This window comes from Bolinopsis microptera, chromosome 3 (genome assembly GCF_026151205.1).
Source record: "Bolinopsis microptera isolate Bmic1 chromosome 3, MBARI_Bmic_1.0, whole genome shotgun sequence".
In the NCBI taxonomy this organism is placed as follows: Eukaryota; Metazoa; Ctenophora; class Tentaculata; order Lobata; family Bolinopsidae; genus Bolinopsis; species Bolinopsis microptera.
In genome coordinates this window covers 6,198,835-6,215,018 of record NC_087074.1, presented here as the reverse complement: position 1 = coordinate 6,215,018, position 16,184 = coordinate 6,198,835, and the positions used below count along the sequence as shown (strand labels likewise).

The following is a 16,184-nucleotide window of genomic DNA, read 5'->3' as shown; positions in this document are numbered from 1 at the left end:
TATTTTATTTCCACCAGCTGGCCCTGAATAACGTTCACACGGTCATCAGTACTTTTCCGAATTTCTGTATCTAAACTCTTAAAATTACAATGAAATAGAACTTTAAATCTTGCAGAATTGATGTTGGAGCAGATATAGGTTATGATCAGGCATGTAAACAGATAAAGACTGCAGCTTGTGGTGCGATACCCAGTGATAAATTATCAGATATTATGATTATATTCTAATTAAACAATGATAATATGTAAACAGATGTGATCCTTAATTTTTCGATTACCCACTTTTCTTGGTTGGTGATGCATTAAATCAAAACATTGAGTAAATCATGTAAAAAGATAAATTGTATGTAATAAATAATGCATTGAACTGAAACATATAAGGTTGTGCACATTAAAATACGATTTCTTGGTCGATATTTCATCCGTAATGTATATATGTCTATGAAGCTCAGGAGTAAGCTATCTTTGACTTTGTACTTGTGGAACGTGTGTCGTGGATCCTCAAGTTCTTATATCCATTAGTCCTCAACCCAAAGGGCTCCCTTCTGTGACCTGGAATTGTTTTAGTTAAGCTCACTGGAAATTACCTGCCCTTGTATCTTGTATCTAACTACAGTGGTATAATATAGTATACCTACTAGCTAAATGAGTCTAGAAACGCCTTTCTAATGATTTCAGGGCGAAAATGAATCCACAGCAATTTAACAGCTGCTTAACATCTTAAACCAAACCTTCAGAACTAACTAACCTGTTTGAGAAGTTATTGTTTCTGGAACACATATAGAACAAGGTGTCAGCCTTTGTAAACTTGAGAACGTGACCAAAGTAGCTTGCTGGTGCATTGTCCAGTTTGTCATCTAGTTTGCGTTTCTTAGCCAAAGACAATGAAGCAGGACATTGGTCTGTCTCCCTTTTTGCTGGTTAAATAGTTTGTTTAGAGCACCTATAAATAAACTTTAAAGAAACGTTTTTAAATTATCATTATATTAATCAAACAGACATTAGCACTGCAAGCATACCGCAGTAGAAGCCAGAAGTAGCAAGTCCAACAGCAATATCCTCGCCAGTTGCCCCAGTGTCTGTTAAGGACTGTACACCGCTCCAGAAGTCCGCATCCGTGATCTTTAAAGGGTAACTTTCATCTAGAGAGGTCATCTCCAACAGGTTGTGGCGATCTGTACCTGTTGTAAATATGTACCTTGTTATTGGTTTTCTACACAGTATATTAATTACAGAAAATCGAGGAACGGTTACTGTAACTATAATTAATTTCATTGTAAGAAAGCCGATTTCGAATTCAATTCGTCATCAACCAATTAAAATCTTACCATCTTTTCCTTCTCCTGCGTCTCCATCATTGTTGTTGTCATGGGTGTTTGAACCTGTCCACTGCACGTGCACCAAATCAGTATCTTTTTTAACGACCAGTCTGTCTGGTATAAAGTCGTATTCCGTAGCCGGGAACGTTTGTACAATATTACCCCGCTTACCACGCACATTCAGGTTGTGAATGGTCTTGCCATCCATCGAGTCCATCCTCGGCAACACCTGCGTAATGTGTATGTCATGTGCGTGCGAAAAGCTAGGTGTGTATAGCTGTTGAATTATTGTGGTACAGAGTCAAGATGGTTATCTTATAGATCTTAGCTCTTCATATTGTATTTCACTGAGTTGAAATCTTGTCTACTTACCTCGAAAACATGTGATCTGTCCTGGAAGGTACGACCAGTTTGAGCTGTGTTCAGTGCCAGTTCCATCTCCTCGCCGTTACCCAACACATCTATCTCAGGGTCGTTCTCAATAACATCACTGTGGAGTTCTCACTGTTAGAGGCTAGAGCTTTGTGTTTAGAAGTGGAACAAAGCCTCCATGTTATGTATCTAGGGCGTGGACTAGCTATACATGGTTAAAACGATTAAAGATAAAAGGAAGATGTAAAGAAAGAATGTTCTGGAGTGAAACTTACTCATCATTGTTGGAACTGGCATCAGTATTCCAACCGTCGTAGTCGGATGTTGAAATGTTGTAGCGCAGTCGCAGCACACAGCGTTTAGCATCTCCACTGGGGAAGTGAGGCATATCCACTTCAACTCTGGAGGCGTTGGGTGACGGACCGGGACCTCCAGCATTACCTGGAATTATGTTATGTAAGTAACGTAGAACTTACTAATTATCAGGTGTACAATAATCCAGTTATTAGTTACAGTTAGTGAGTTAGTATTTCCACTTAGGTAAAGGTAGTCAGCATGTACTGAAGAATATTTATTTTTATTTTGTTCTATGTGCATTGTGCTCTTATCTGCTGACCGAGATGGTTGACTCTACTCCAGGGAGCGGCTCCACACATCACTTCTGGAGCTTGGACTACACAAACCTCAGCTGCATCGTCACTCTGGTAATAAGGTTAGGTTTTGTTACTGTGAACTTGTAAAAGGAACTTGTAAAAGGAACTTGTAAAAGGAACTTGTCTCTTGTTCAGATCCCTCCTCCTCACTTCATTGAACATGTTTAATATTCTCACCCTGAGTTTACTCCAGGAGATCTGGTTTCTCTTATCTTTACTCCGGGCAGCTGCACAAGCGCTCTCGCTCGTTACGTCCTTCAGGACCTCCAGATAAGAGAGGAACTCAACCCAACTCCCTCCCTCGGCGGTACAGCTTTCCTCAGAGATAGGTCTACCATACTTTCTTTTCACTTCATCTTCGTCATCGTCGTCACTGGACTTTTTCTTGTGACTGCGACTTCTCCTCTTTTCGAGAGCGGCGGCGCCACCGAATACACATCTCCATTTCGAGTTACGATTGAATGAGTTTTTCTTGATATAATCGCACTTTTCAGTGTCTCCCAGCCAGGCAAGATCTATCCACGGCGTAGTTTGGAAGCGATTTAATCTTCTGAAAAACAAAAAGAAGTTTATTTGGCATTTTGGTTAGTAAGGTGAATTTATAAGAAGCATAGTTTCAGCTGAATAGAAAAACAAGTATATCGAAATCTTTGCAATACTTGTTTTTAAGACCTTGGTGCTGATATAATTTACCAACCAATGTGTGGTATATTGGACCCAATAATCTGATAACTTAGAAACTAACTCGGATTGCAGTGTAGGCTGCCAGTAAGGGAAGTAGTCCCTCTCCTCGGGGCATTCGTATCCACTTCTGTCCCCATCGTTGTTCTGTCTTGTTCTGGTAGAGGTTACATACCCTATATCGTCATCTTCAAGATCCTGATCCGCTGTGAACAGCCCTGTAGAACAATAAATGTTCACCAATGCCTCAGGTACTTTTCTATATATTACATGATAACAAAAATGTCAAAGCAATGAAGCAATCTCCAAAAGTAAAGCAGAAATATGACGAACTCCAAAAATAAAGCAGAAATGTGACGAACTCCAAAAATAAAGCAGAAATGTGACAATCTCCAAAGGGGGGCGGGGGAGGGCCGGAGTCCGGAAGGGGGTCTTAAGAACTTAAAACTGTTAAACTGAAAGTAAAAGCTACCTCCGTTAGCTTCTCTGTATTTGCATTGGTCGTACCAATAAACTGTTTCATGTAGGCCGTCTGTCTTATCAGAATTTGTTACGTAGTTTTTCAACATTCGGGCATCGTATTTATCATCCGACTCCTTCTTCCTTGGATCGTCGAATTTCTGCGGTTTTGATATTATGAAATAGTAAAACTGAGTAATACCAACAACGTCGAAATCCTTTGGTATGAAGACGAACCAAACCTCCAATAATCACGGACCCTGTCTCAACCTAAATACGATCCCGGGTAATCCTGATCGAGGTTGCAAATAGGACCAATATGGGCCTGTTGCCGTCCTGTTATCGTGCTGGTTTTAAAATAGGACCAATGTGGGCCTGTTACCGTCCTGTTATCGTGCTGGTTTTAAAATAGGGCCAATATGGGCCTGTTACCGTCCTGTTATCGTGCTGGTTTTAAAATAGGACTAATATGGGCCTGTTACCGTCCTGTTATCGTGCTGGTTTTAATAGTCAATACTGGACTAACCTGTGTATCAGTGCTGGTTCCGTCCCGCAGGTAGAAAATACGTTTTATAACTTTCTCCTCGTCACTACCATTACTAACAGGGTAATCTTCATCAGTACCATTACTCTGGCACATGTACTGTATCACAACGTTGCAGTTCATTTTGGAGTGGTCCTCCCCACAACCATGCTGATTTGTCCATTCTACCATAAGTTTGGTACCTTCCTTAGTGGTGGGTCCACTTGCGTAGTATTTCTGGGATATTGTGATATATGACCAGTATAATTGCTGGGATATTGTGATATATGACCAGTATTGCTGGGATATTGTGATATATGACCAGTATTGCTGGGATATTGCAGATATATGACCATATTGCAGAGAGTACGGGGTTAAAATATAAGTGTAACTCAGTCAAGGAAGTGAGCTAATGACTCCGTCTCTACACTATTAGAGTATTACACATCTATTTTAAATCTCCTTGGTTGACTCAGCCTAATGGTCGGGATATCATTTAGTTTTCAAATATTTCCATAAATCCGACCAAAGGAAATGCTTAACTCACCATGGTCTAGCTTACTCACCATGTTATAAATCCTCTGTAGTCTAGCTTACTCACCGTGTTATAAATCCTCTGTAGTCTAGCTTACTCACCATGTTATAAATCCTCTGTAGTCTAGCTTACTCACCATGTTATAAATCCTCTATAGTCTAGCTTACTCACCGTGTTATAAATCCTCTATAGTCTAGCTTACTCACCATGTTATAAATCCTCTATAGTCTAGCTTACTCACCATGTTATAAATCCTCTGTAGTCTAGCTTACTCACCATGTTATAAATCCTCTGTAGTCTAGCTTACTCACCGTGTTATAAATCCTCTGTAGTCTAGCTTACTCACCATGTTATAAATCCTCTGAAGTCTAGCTTACTCACCATGTTATAAATCCTCTATAGTCTAGCTTACTCACCATGTTATAAATCCTCTGTAGTCTAGCTTACTCACCATGTTATAAATCCTCTGTAGTCTAGCTTACTCACCATGTTATAAATCCTCTGTAGTCTAGCTTACTCACCATGTTATAAATCCTCTGTAGTCTAGCTTACTCACCATGTTATAAATCCTCTGTAGTCTAGCTTACTCACCATGTTATAAATCCTCTGTAGTCTAGCTTACTCACCATGTTATAAATCCTCTGTAGTCTAGCTTACTCACCATGTTATAAATCCTCTGTAGTCTAGCTTACTCACCATGTTATAAATCCTCTGTAGTCTAGCTTACTCACCATGTTATAAATCCTCTGTAGTCTAGCTTACTCACCATGTTATAAATCCTCTGTAGTCTAGCTTACTCACCATGTTATAAATCCTCTGTAGTCTAGCTTACTCACCATGTTATAAATCCTCTGTAGTCTAGCTTACTCACCATGTTATAAATCCTCTGTAGTCTAGCTTACTCACCATGTTATAAATCCTCTGTAGTCTAGCTTACTCACCATGTGATAAATCCTCTGTAGTCTAGCTTACTCACCATGTGATAAATCCTCTGTAGTCTAGCTTACTCACCATGTTATAAATCCTCTGTAGTCTAGCTTACTCACCATGTTATAAATCCTCTGTAGTCTAGCTTACTCACCATGTTATAAATCCTCTGTAGTCTAGCTTACTCACCATGTGATAAATCCTCTGTAGTCTAGCTTACTCACCATGTGATAAATCCTCTGTAGTCTAGCTTACTCACCATGTTATAAATCCTCTGTAGTCTAGCTTACTCACCATGTTATAAATCCTCTGTAGTCTAGCTTACTCACCATGTGATAAACCCTCTGTAGTCTAGCTTACTCACCGTGTTATAAATCCTCTGTAGTCTAGCTTACTCACCATGTTATAAATCCTCTGTAGTCTAGCTTACTCACCATGTGATAAATCCTCTGTAGTCTAGCTTACTCACCGTGTTATAAATCCTCTGTAGTCTAGCTTACTCACCATGTTATAAATCCTCTGTGGATTATCTCCAGCCTTACTGGCCAGTCTATCTCCAGTGTTGTAACCGCCCTTGTTGTTGTTCTGTGAGTCGAACAGCCTGTTGGCATTCTCCCTGTTTGATGTCTTCTCGTTCAACCTGGTGGGGACATGTTTTTAAATTTTAAAACTAGACGATACAAAAGTCTAAGGACACTGCAGTTTCCATTTTGATATACTATTATGATATTCCATCGGGAAAAGTGAAACTATCTTCAGTTTAGAAGTTCATTAAATGAGGATATATATCTATACTTTGTATCATCAGCCAAATGATTATTTGTGGTGTCACTGGCTGATAACTGTTGCGGATAACACATGCTGATGAATTAAAGAATTAACTATTATTAACTATAAACTATGAATTAAAGACATACTATGTTTCTGTAAAACAGTGTTACTCACCGGTTATTGGATCCTCGAGGGTTCTGCATGTAAACATCAGTAACGACGAGACTACTCAACGCGAGAATTATTGTCACGACAAATATCCGCATCTTAAATCTTAACTAAGGGGGTTCCCAACGCGAATATCCGTGACTATGACGAATTTAGAGGTAAGGATTACTTAAAAAAATATGGAATGGGGAATTGAAAATTACGTCCGGCCAATAAATCCCGAGATAAGACGGACTTTTCAAAATATTGTGGCTAGCTGGATAATGAGTTGAATTCTGTAGTTTGGTGACAGTACAAGATGGTAATATCTCAAATGTGAATTTATGATAATCTAAAGGGTAACTTGAGGATAAACATTGATGTTGTAATATAAGTTGTAAACTCCTAAACAGAACCCAAAAAATCTTATCACCGCGCGATGGAGCCGATATTTTACTGCATCAAAGGAACTGAAGTCCAAGTACAATAAAACCCATGTCTACAGAATGAATATGGCTCTTCGGGGCAAGCTTTAAACTTATAACAAGGGTCTCAACAATGTGTCTTTACAAATGATATCTTTACAAAAAACACAACAATGGAGGTGTGACACTTTGTTCTTATTTAAAGGAACTATTTTCAGGAGTGGTGTCTTGACGAAGATGCTTATTCCGACATTCCTCATTGTTAGTTTGTTCCATTGTGTAACAATATTATGCAGGCCCTTCGTTATTCGCCCATCATTGTCCCTCATTTTTAACTTGTGAGGCCGTTCTTGTTATCAAATAGTTGCCCTATTTAACAAGTATACCGTTTGTCGGTCTGTTCACAGAGACAATAATGGAGTCAGTATAAAGTTAGATCCGCCTCGCCTTCGTAGCTATGAAGTAGGTCAATGAGACCAATGACACATACACGTTATATTAGACACGTACGTTGTACACGTTATATTAGACACGTTCGTCGTACACGTTATATTAGACAATATATCAGCTCACACCCAGTGGTCGACCGGGGGCAGGATTCTGACCGGGGCCGGGGAGCCCCAATGTAGCCGGGGGCTGGCCACTGAGAATTGGCCGTGGCCGGGGCCGGGAAATATTCCATTTTGCCGGGGCCGGGGCCAGGGGTAGTTTACCAAACTGTAGTCAGAAATTGAAACATGAATTTTATAATAATTTAGGCTGGTGTGATGCAATCGGGAAGGATTAAACTCGGAAGCGGCTTATCCTAACCGACTTGAGGATTAAACGGTTACTTCGTGCTGTGTACCAGCTCAGGATAATCCTCAGGTCATACTTAATTTCTAATCCTCAACTCGGAACTGAGGATAACCCTCAGGATAACCCTCAGCTGATACTTTATCTAGACCTCGGGATTTAAAAGTAATCCCCACATCCAAATATGGCCCGATTCACAAAAATTTACCATAAAGTTCAAGACTTTCTTTCATGTTTGCACACTGCAACATTTACAATTTAGCTGCAGTGCAGTATTTTCACTTTTTAATTTCTACGTATGTTTTATCGCAAATTTCTCGGAGACGATTATACAAAAAATTATAATTGAAAAGTCTGATACTGAGGAAGAACCACGGTTTTTATGTTACTAACCGTAGTAACTTTTTTTTCAAAGTTGTTTCAGCTTTGAAATCTCGTAATTACCATTCATGAAATCCCCGGCTGTGCCCCCGGTAAATGCATGGTTTTTGGCCGGGGCCGGGGGTAAATTTATTGGCCGGGGTTTACCCCCGGCGAATTGCCAAATTTTGGCTGGGGCCGGGAAGGTCCGGTGGTTGTGATTTTGGCCGGGGCAGGGGCCGGGGCCCCGGTCGACCACTGCTCACACCCATCCCCAAAATGTGAAATGAGTTGACAGAAGAAGGTAAATTTGATAATTACCTGATTTGGTCATCAGCCAGTAGAAGGGAATGTATGAAGGCCAGCCATCAAGTAGCCCCCAGCCACTCACAGCACGCCCTCAGGTCACGTGACAGCACGTCACGTGACAGATCACATGTCATGTAACCACGTGACAAGCTCGTCAATCAAATGTCAAGGTCACGTGACAAGATAATTGACCAATGAGGAGCCAGAACTTCATGATGAATCAATCAATAATCCCGACTAAAGAATCTAAAGTCTGATTAAACGGTTGCCAAGCAGATTCCTGTTATTTGATCACTGGTTACGTGTTCAACTTTAGCATCACTTGACATGAATGTTATTTGAACCTCGAGATCACGTGACAAGAGTCACTTGATTACCCGTCAGAACGTCATGATGAATAAATCAATAATCCTGTCTAAAGGATCTAAAGTCTGATTAAACGGCTACCAAGCAGGCTCCTGTTACTTGATTACTGGTCAAATGATTCTTTACGATTTACCCCGGTCCAGTCACCACTCCAAATAAGCAGAGGGTGACATAACGAAATGTGGTGTAGGGTTACCATCACTCGACCTCCTGGAAATTACAAGTCTTATCATCAATTTTCTGACATTTAAGCAATAGCTACAGTATCTGAACCACATTTTCACCCTTTAAGATATAACAACTGTTAGGTAGCCTAGTGGTTAGAACATCCGTCTTCTGCACAAAAGGTTCAGGGTTCAAAGTCGAGTCTAGGGAGTAGCTAAGGCTCCATACCATTCACTATTATTAACTATTAAATTTTCTTGTTATAAATTTGATAAATTTCGAGAGACAAATAAAACTACCGTTTAATTGATAATTTGTTGTTGTCAACATTATAATCATAAATTGAAATCATCAAGAGTAAGATTGGGTACATAAATCATTGTATAACAGTTGCACGTTAATGGGGTTCTAGTACTGGTAGTTAGTTCCACCAACTATTTATTCAGATAAAGTTTGAGAATCTTATCGACAATATTTGTGTTTTCGTTCATTAGTTTGTTTACATCAGATAGACTTGTAGTGGTGATAACTGCATCCAATAGAGATCGTTCTTCCAAACTTAAAATATCTGTTAGGTCTTTTCCGCTGTCAATTAAACGCTGCTTCAAGACAACAAACAATTCGGTTTTCATCATGTATGAGAATAAAATGTCAAAACATTTATTTTGCTCTTTACACAATTTACTTTGTAACAGGACGTCTAGAGATTTAAGTAAACTCGATATCTTTTTACTGTTTGGTTGTTTGATTGGTACTCCTTTCCGCTTGCCTACGTGTTGCCAGTCAGTATCAGATTCTAACTCTTTAGCACTATATTCTTTGTTGGACTCATCATCGCTACTTGTTACACCACTAAATTCATCATCACCACTACCTGGTACATCAGAGTTAGAACCACATTGCTGAGATTCTTCAGAAACTATTGTATCAGCATCTGAATATACAGAATCCGGACCCTCCATTTTGACATCAGTCACATCTGAGTTAGCTTTTGACAGCGGCTGTAGAATTGCAGAACTTTCATCTGACTCTCGGTTCTCTCGATGATACCTACTAATGTGTGAGGACAGACTATATTTATTGGCAAAAGACTTGTCACAGAATGAGCAGGTTACAGAATTCATAACTGCAGTACAAACGTTTTATAATGCTATGCAACAACCATTATATAGCAATAATCGCATAAAATCGCAAATAATCGCAAAATAATCGCATATAATCGCATATATTAGCATGTAATTGCAAATAATAGCATAAAATTGCAAATAATCGCATATAATTGCAAAATAATTGCATAAAATAGCATATAATAGCATATAATCGCATATAATCGCATATAATAGCATATAATAATAGCATATAATCGCATCTAATCATATATAATCACGTATATTATCTCTTAAAATCACATTTTATTATTTATACTCGCAAATAATTGCATATAATTGCAAATAATCGCATATAGTAGCAGGGAGAATATAATCCAACTTATACATTCAACATATTAAAGATCTTTTCAAAGATTTATTTTCATGCTGATTGCCAAGCATCATCCTGGAGATGAAACTGTAACTCTTGAGTCTACCAAAGACTGCACCCAACATGTAGGAATACTTCCTAGTGGGGACATTAAAGAACCACACCAGACAGGACAAGGAGATCATGGTGAATTCTACGTCAACTAGCCAGACGGAGATCATCTTCGAGATCTATCACTTTCTGGATTATCATTCATAACCAGTAGTCAGCGCACCATTGATTTCTGCTTTCAAATGATAACTGCTAATACTCTTGTCGATTTTAATGCACAGAAACCAGCATTTGACCGGGACCGGGACCGGGAATAGCTCAAAATTGTCAATCCCGGTACCGGGATTCCCAGTACCGGGAATCCCGGTCGATTACTGGTGCATGCAACTGGCCAGGTTTAGGTATCAGGTGATTTTTCCTGCAATTTGGTAGTTGTGAAACATCACCTTGGATTTCTGTTGTCACAAAACGTACCTTTTTAGACCTTTTCTCAAAGCATATAATAGCATATAATAGCATATAATCGCATATAATAGCATATAATAGCATATTATAGCATATAATAGCATATAATAGCATATAATCGCATATAATCGCATGTAATATCATTCGATCACATATATAATCCATTGGGTAGGTGAAAATTGTCCCCCCCCCGACAATTGACCCCCCGATAATTGACCCCCCGACAATGTAACTCAATACAACATCACCTCATATCATACTCCTCACGGTTCTCTTGATCTAGGAAGAATGCACCTTTGTTGTGGTGTGCCACACTCCACATGAATAGATTCTTGGAAAATTCAGATGCTCTCCCCATAGCTAGTGGCACAGACGGGAATCGAACCCGGGACCCTGTGAATGCGAGACATTTCACAAGCAGGCAGACTAACGAACTGTGCCACATAGCCATTTATAACTATAATGTATTATTTTAAACTGACAAGCTCGTAAATGAAATGTCAAGGTTACGTGACAAGTTAATTGACCAATAAGAAGCAAGTACGTTATAATAGCATCCGTCACGTGATATTCGTAACGATCTTGTTAAACATGTTCATATTTTTATTTTAACAGCGGTCCATCTGGAGCCTCAGGTTAGTGAGTTAACGGCAACTTTCCTATGCAGGACAATGCGGGTTCAAATCCCGCCTAGCCTACTTCTCCAGATGGATCGCTCTTTTAAAACATTTAATTTTATCTATTTAAACGTAACGACCATTGGTATTCATTTAAATGCGATTATAAAATATTATATGCTATTATATGCGATTATATGAATATATGTTGGAGATGGAACTATAACTCTTGAGTCTACCGAATGCGATTATATATGCTATTATATGCTATTATAAGCTATCATATGCGATTATATGATATTATATAATGCTATTATATGCGATTATATGATATTATATGCTATTATATGCAATTATATGCTGGCGATTGAACTGTAATTCTTGAATCTTGAGTCTACCGAATGCGATTGTATGTTATTATTATATGCTATTATATCCCTTATATGCAATTATATGCTATTATATGCTATTATATGCTATTATATGCTATTATATGATATTATATGATATTATATGCTATTATTTGCGATTATTTTCAGTATTCATTCAGTATTCATTCAGTATTCATTCAGTATTCATTCAGTATTCATTCAGTATTCATTCAGTATTCATTCAGTATTCATTCAGTATTCATTCAGTATCCATTCAGTATTCATTTAGTATTATATGATATTATATGATATTATATGCTATTATTGAATGATATTACATGCGATTATATGCGATTATATGCTATTATATGCTATTATATGCTATTATATGCTATTATATGCTATTATATGCTATTATATGCTATTATATGCTATTATATGCTATTATATGCTATTATATGCTTTGAGAAAAGGTCTAAAAAGGTACGTTTTGTGACAACAGAAATCCAAGGTGATGTTTCACAACTACCAAATTGCAGGAAAAATCACCTGATACCTAAACCTGGCCAGTTGCATGCACCAGTAATCGACCGGGATTCCCGGTACTGGGAATCCCGGTACCGGGATTGACAATTTTGAGCTATTCCCGGTCCCGGTCCCGGTCAAATGCTGGTTTCTGTGCATTAAAATCGACAAGAGTATTAGCAGTTATCATTTGAAAGCAGAAATCAATGGTGCGCTGACTACTGGTTATGAATGATAATCCAGAAAGTGATAGATCTCGAAGATGATCTCCGTCTGGCTAGTTGACGTAGAATTCACCATGATCTCCTTGTCCTGTCTGGTGTGGTTCTTTAATGTCCCCACTAGGAAGTATTCCTACATGTTGGGTGCAGTCTTTGGTAGACTCAAGAGTTACAGTTTCATCTCCAGGATGATGCTTGGCAATCAGCATGAAAATAAATCTTTGAAAAGATCTTTAATATGTTGAATGTATAAGTTGGATTATATTCTCCCTGCTACTATATGCGATTATTTGCAATTATATGCAATTATTTGCGAGTATAAATAATAAAATGTGATTTTAAGAGATAATATACGTGATTATATATGATTAGATGCGATTATATGCTATTATTATATGCTATTATATGCGATTATATGCGATTATATGCTATTATATGCTATTTTATGCAATTATTTTGCAATTATATGCGATTATTTGCAATTTTATGCTATTATTTGCAATTACATGCTAATATATGCGATTATATGCGATTATTTTGCGATTATTTGCGATTTTATGCGATTATTGCTATATAATGGTTGTTGCATAGCATTATAAAACGTTTGTACTGCAGTTATGAATTCTGTAACCTGCTCATTCTGTGACAAGTCTTTTGCCAATAAATATAGTCTGTCCTCACACATTAGTAGGTATCATCGAGAGAACCGAGAGTCAGATGAAAGTTCTGCAATTCTACAGCCGCTGTCAAAAGCTAACTCAGATGTGACTGATGTCAAAATGGAGGGTCCGGATTCTGTATATTCAGATGCTGATACAATAGTTTCTGAAGAATCTCAGCAAGGTGGTTCTAACTCTGATGTACCAGGTAGTGGTGATGATGAATTTAGTGGTGTAACAAGTAGCGATGATGAGTCCAACAAAGAATATAGTGCTAAAGAGTTAGAATCTGATACTGACTGGCAACACGTAGGCAAGCGGAAAGGAGTACCAATCAAACAACCAAACAGTAAAAAGATATCGAGTTTACTTAAATCTCTAGACGTCCTGTTACAAAGTAAATTGTGTAAAGAGCAAAATAAATGTTTTGACATTTTATTCTCATACATGATGAAAACCGAATTGTTTGTTGTCTTGAAGCAGCGTTTAATTGACAGCGGAAAAGACCTAACAGATATTTTAAGCTTGGAAGAACGATCTCTATTGGATGCAGTTATCACCACTACAAGTCTATCTGATGTAAACAAACTAATGAACGAAAACACAAATATTGTCGATAAGATTCTCAAACTTTATCTGAATAAATAGTTGGTGGAACTAACTACCAGTACTAGAACCCCATTTACGTGCAACTGTTATACAATGATTTATGTACCCAATCTTACTCTTGATGATTTCAATTTATGATTATAATGTTGACAACAACAAATTATCAATTAAACGGTAGTTTTATTTGTCTCTCGAAATTTATCAAATTTATAACAAGAAAATTTAATAGTTAATAATAGTGAATGGTATGGAGCCTTAGCTACTCCCTAGACTCGACTTTGAACCCTGAACCTTTTGTGCAGAAGACGGATGTTCTAACCACTAGGCTACCTAACAGTTGTTATATCTTAAAGGGTGAAAATGTGGTTCAGATACTGTAGCTATTGCTTAAATGTCAGAAAATTGATGATAAGACTTGTAATTTCCAGGAGGTCGAGTGATGGTAACCCTACACCACATTTCGTTATGTCACCCTCTGCTTATTTGGAGTGGTGACTGGACCGGGGTAAATCGTAAAGAATCATTTGACCAGTAATCAAGTAACAGGAGCCTGCTTGGTAGCCGTTTAATCAGACTTTAGATCCTTTAGACAGGATTATTGATTTATTCATCATGACGTTCTGACGGGTAATCAAGTGACTCTTGTCACGTGATCTCGAGGTTCAAATAACATTCATGTCAAGTGATGCTAAAGTTGAACACGTAACCAGTGATCAAATAACAGGAATCTGCTTGGCAACCGTTTAATCAGACTTTAGATTCTTTAGTCGGGATTATTGATTGATTCATCATGAAGTTCTGGCTCCTCATTGGTCAATTATCTTGTCACGTGACCTTGACATTTGATTGACGAGCTTGTCACGTGGTTACATGACATGTGATCTGTCACGTGACGTGCTGTCACGTGACCTGAGGGCGTGCTGTGAGTGGCTGGGGGCTACTTGATGGCTGGCCTTCATACATTCCCTTCTACTTCAGCCTTCTTTTGATATAACAAAAATACAAATCGTGAATATAAATACAATAAAAGCATACAATCCCTTTCCATTTGCACTTCAAAAACCTATGATTTCATACGTGGCACATCTAAGAGGGGTTCTGCCTGATATATATTTGTGAAACTCACAGTTGGTTCGTGCGCACTAAACACACTTTTAAAACCGAACACACTTTACGTACGAATTTTTTTAACGCACTTTTAAATCTGTTTCTAACAAATCAGTGCGTGGGCAATATCAGTGCATCTGAAAAGGGTACCGCGACAGTTGATCCCCCGACAATTGAACCCCCGACAATTGACCCCCCGACAATTGACCCCCTATGTATTTACACTGGGGTCAATTGTCGCGATATCTAGGGCTTAGTACGACATAAATTGACCCCCCGACAATCGACCCCCCGACAATTAACCCCCGACAATTGACCACCCCACAATTGATGTAATTACACTAGGGTCAATTGATCGGGTTAGGGTTAGCGTTAGGGTTAGGGCTAGGTGTGAGGGTTAGGGTTAGCGTCAGGATCAGGGTCAGGGTTAATTGTACTAAATTGTATTGTCGAGGGGTCAATTTGGGGGGTCGATTGTGCGGTAACGCACTTTACCGTACTTAAACGCACGAAAAAATCTTCACGAACTAAACGCATTTTTCCTGAAAAAGTAACGCACGAACCAACTATGGTGAAACTTGATCAGGCATGTTTGGTTTTTTTGCTTTAATAGCCACAGACGAGCAAAATATGGGCATATCTACTCTGCGAGTACCGGTGGTCGCTTGGATTTTGCGACCCCTCAAAAGTTTGGTCACATACCCTAGTTGATTGTTAAACTACAATCCAAACTACTTCATTTCTGAATCAAGTTTCAATATGATATCCGGCTTAATCCCCTGATCAAACGATTGGTCGATAAAATGTAAGCTCTAGGCTGCAAGCAGATAGTTTCAAATTTATATGAATCTGTAATTGTCATAAATTGTCCAACGGACACGTAAATCCAAACCAAAATAAATGTGCAGTAATGTTGTTTAAATTTCACCTAACAAAGATTTGGTACTTAGTCAAACAAATTACAATTATAGAAAATTATCAAACACTGAACAATAATAATAATGAATAATATCGTTTTAACATTCAAGTAATGTACTCGGACTCCAAACACCGCAAAGGAAAACAAAAACTGTATCAAATGATACAAGGTGTCATCCTAGGGTATTCAATTTAACCTAAATTAGTTAAAACAACCCTGCCAAATTATATTTGCGAAATAATGCAAATATTACTCTACAGTCCATATTCCAGGCCACTCGTACGGTATAGAACAAGAATTGCGCCCGTTGTTTCGTCTTGGCGGACGCTAGATTTCCATTTCACTATAACTATTA

At 38.3% G+C, this 16,184-nt stretch overlaps 1 protein-coding gene across 1 annotated transcript; it reads right to left on the bottom strand.

Annotated features, from left to right (window-relative positions):
* Window positions 1–316: 316 nt before the first annotated feature.
* Window positions 317–6,900, bottom strand: LOC134813361 (protein DD3-3-like). Its single transcript, XM_063821063.1, has 13 exons — window positions 6,414–6,900; window positions 5,973–6,108; window positions 4,010–4,243; window positions 3,497–3,644; window positions 3,089–3,242; window positions 2,521–2,893; window positions 2,307–2,391; window positions 1,966–2,131; window positions 1,691–1,808; window positions 1,328–1,547; window positions 1,019–1,180; window positions 748–916; window positions 317–551 (listed from the first exon to the last, which is right to left on the bottom strand). Exons 1-13 carry the CDS (start codon window positions 6,503–6,505, stop codon window positions 518–520), a joined length of 2,091 nt encoding a protein of 696 aa, XP_063677133.1. The 5' UTR covers window positions 6,506–6,900; the 3' UTR covers window positions 317–517.
* Between the last annotated feature and the right edge of the window lie 9,284 nt (window positions 6,901–16,184).

Bases quoted from the DNA above. Each gene is read 5' to 3' on its own strand.
- LOC134813361 (XM_063821063.1), bottom strand. From the start codon at position 6,505: ATGCGGATATTTGTCGTGACAATAATTCTCGCGTTGAGTAGTCTCGTC. The intron at 1,809-1,965 runs GTAAGTTTCACT...AGAACTCCACAG, and splicing joins GCCAGTTCCAACAATGATGA to TGATGTTATTGAGAACGACC. The intron at 1,548-1,690 runs GTAAGTAGACAA...CACATTACGCAG, and splicing joins ACAGATCACATGTTTTCGAG to GTGTTGCCGAGGATGGACTC.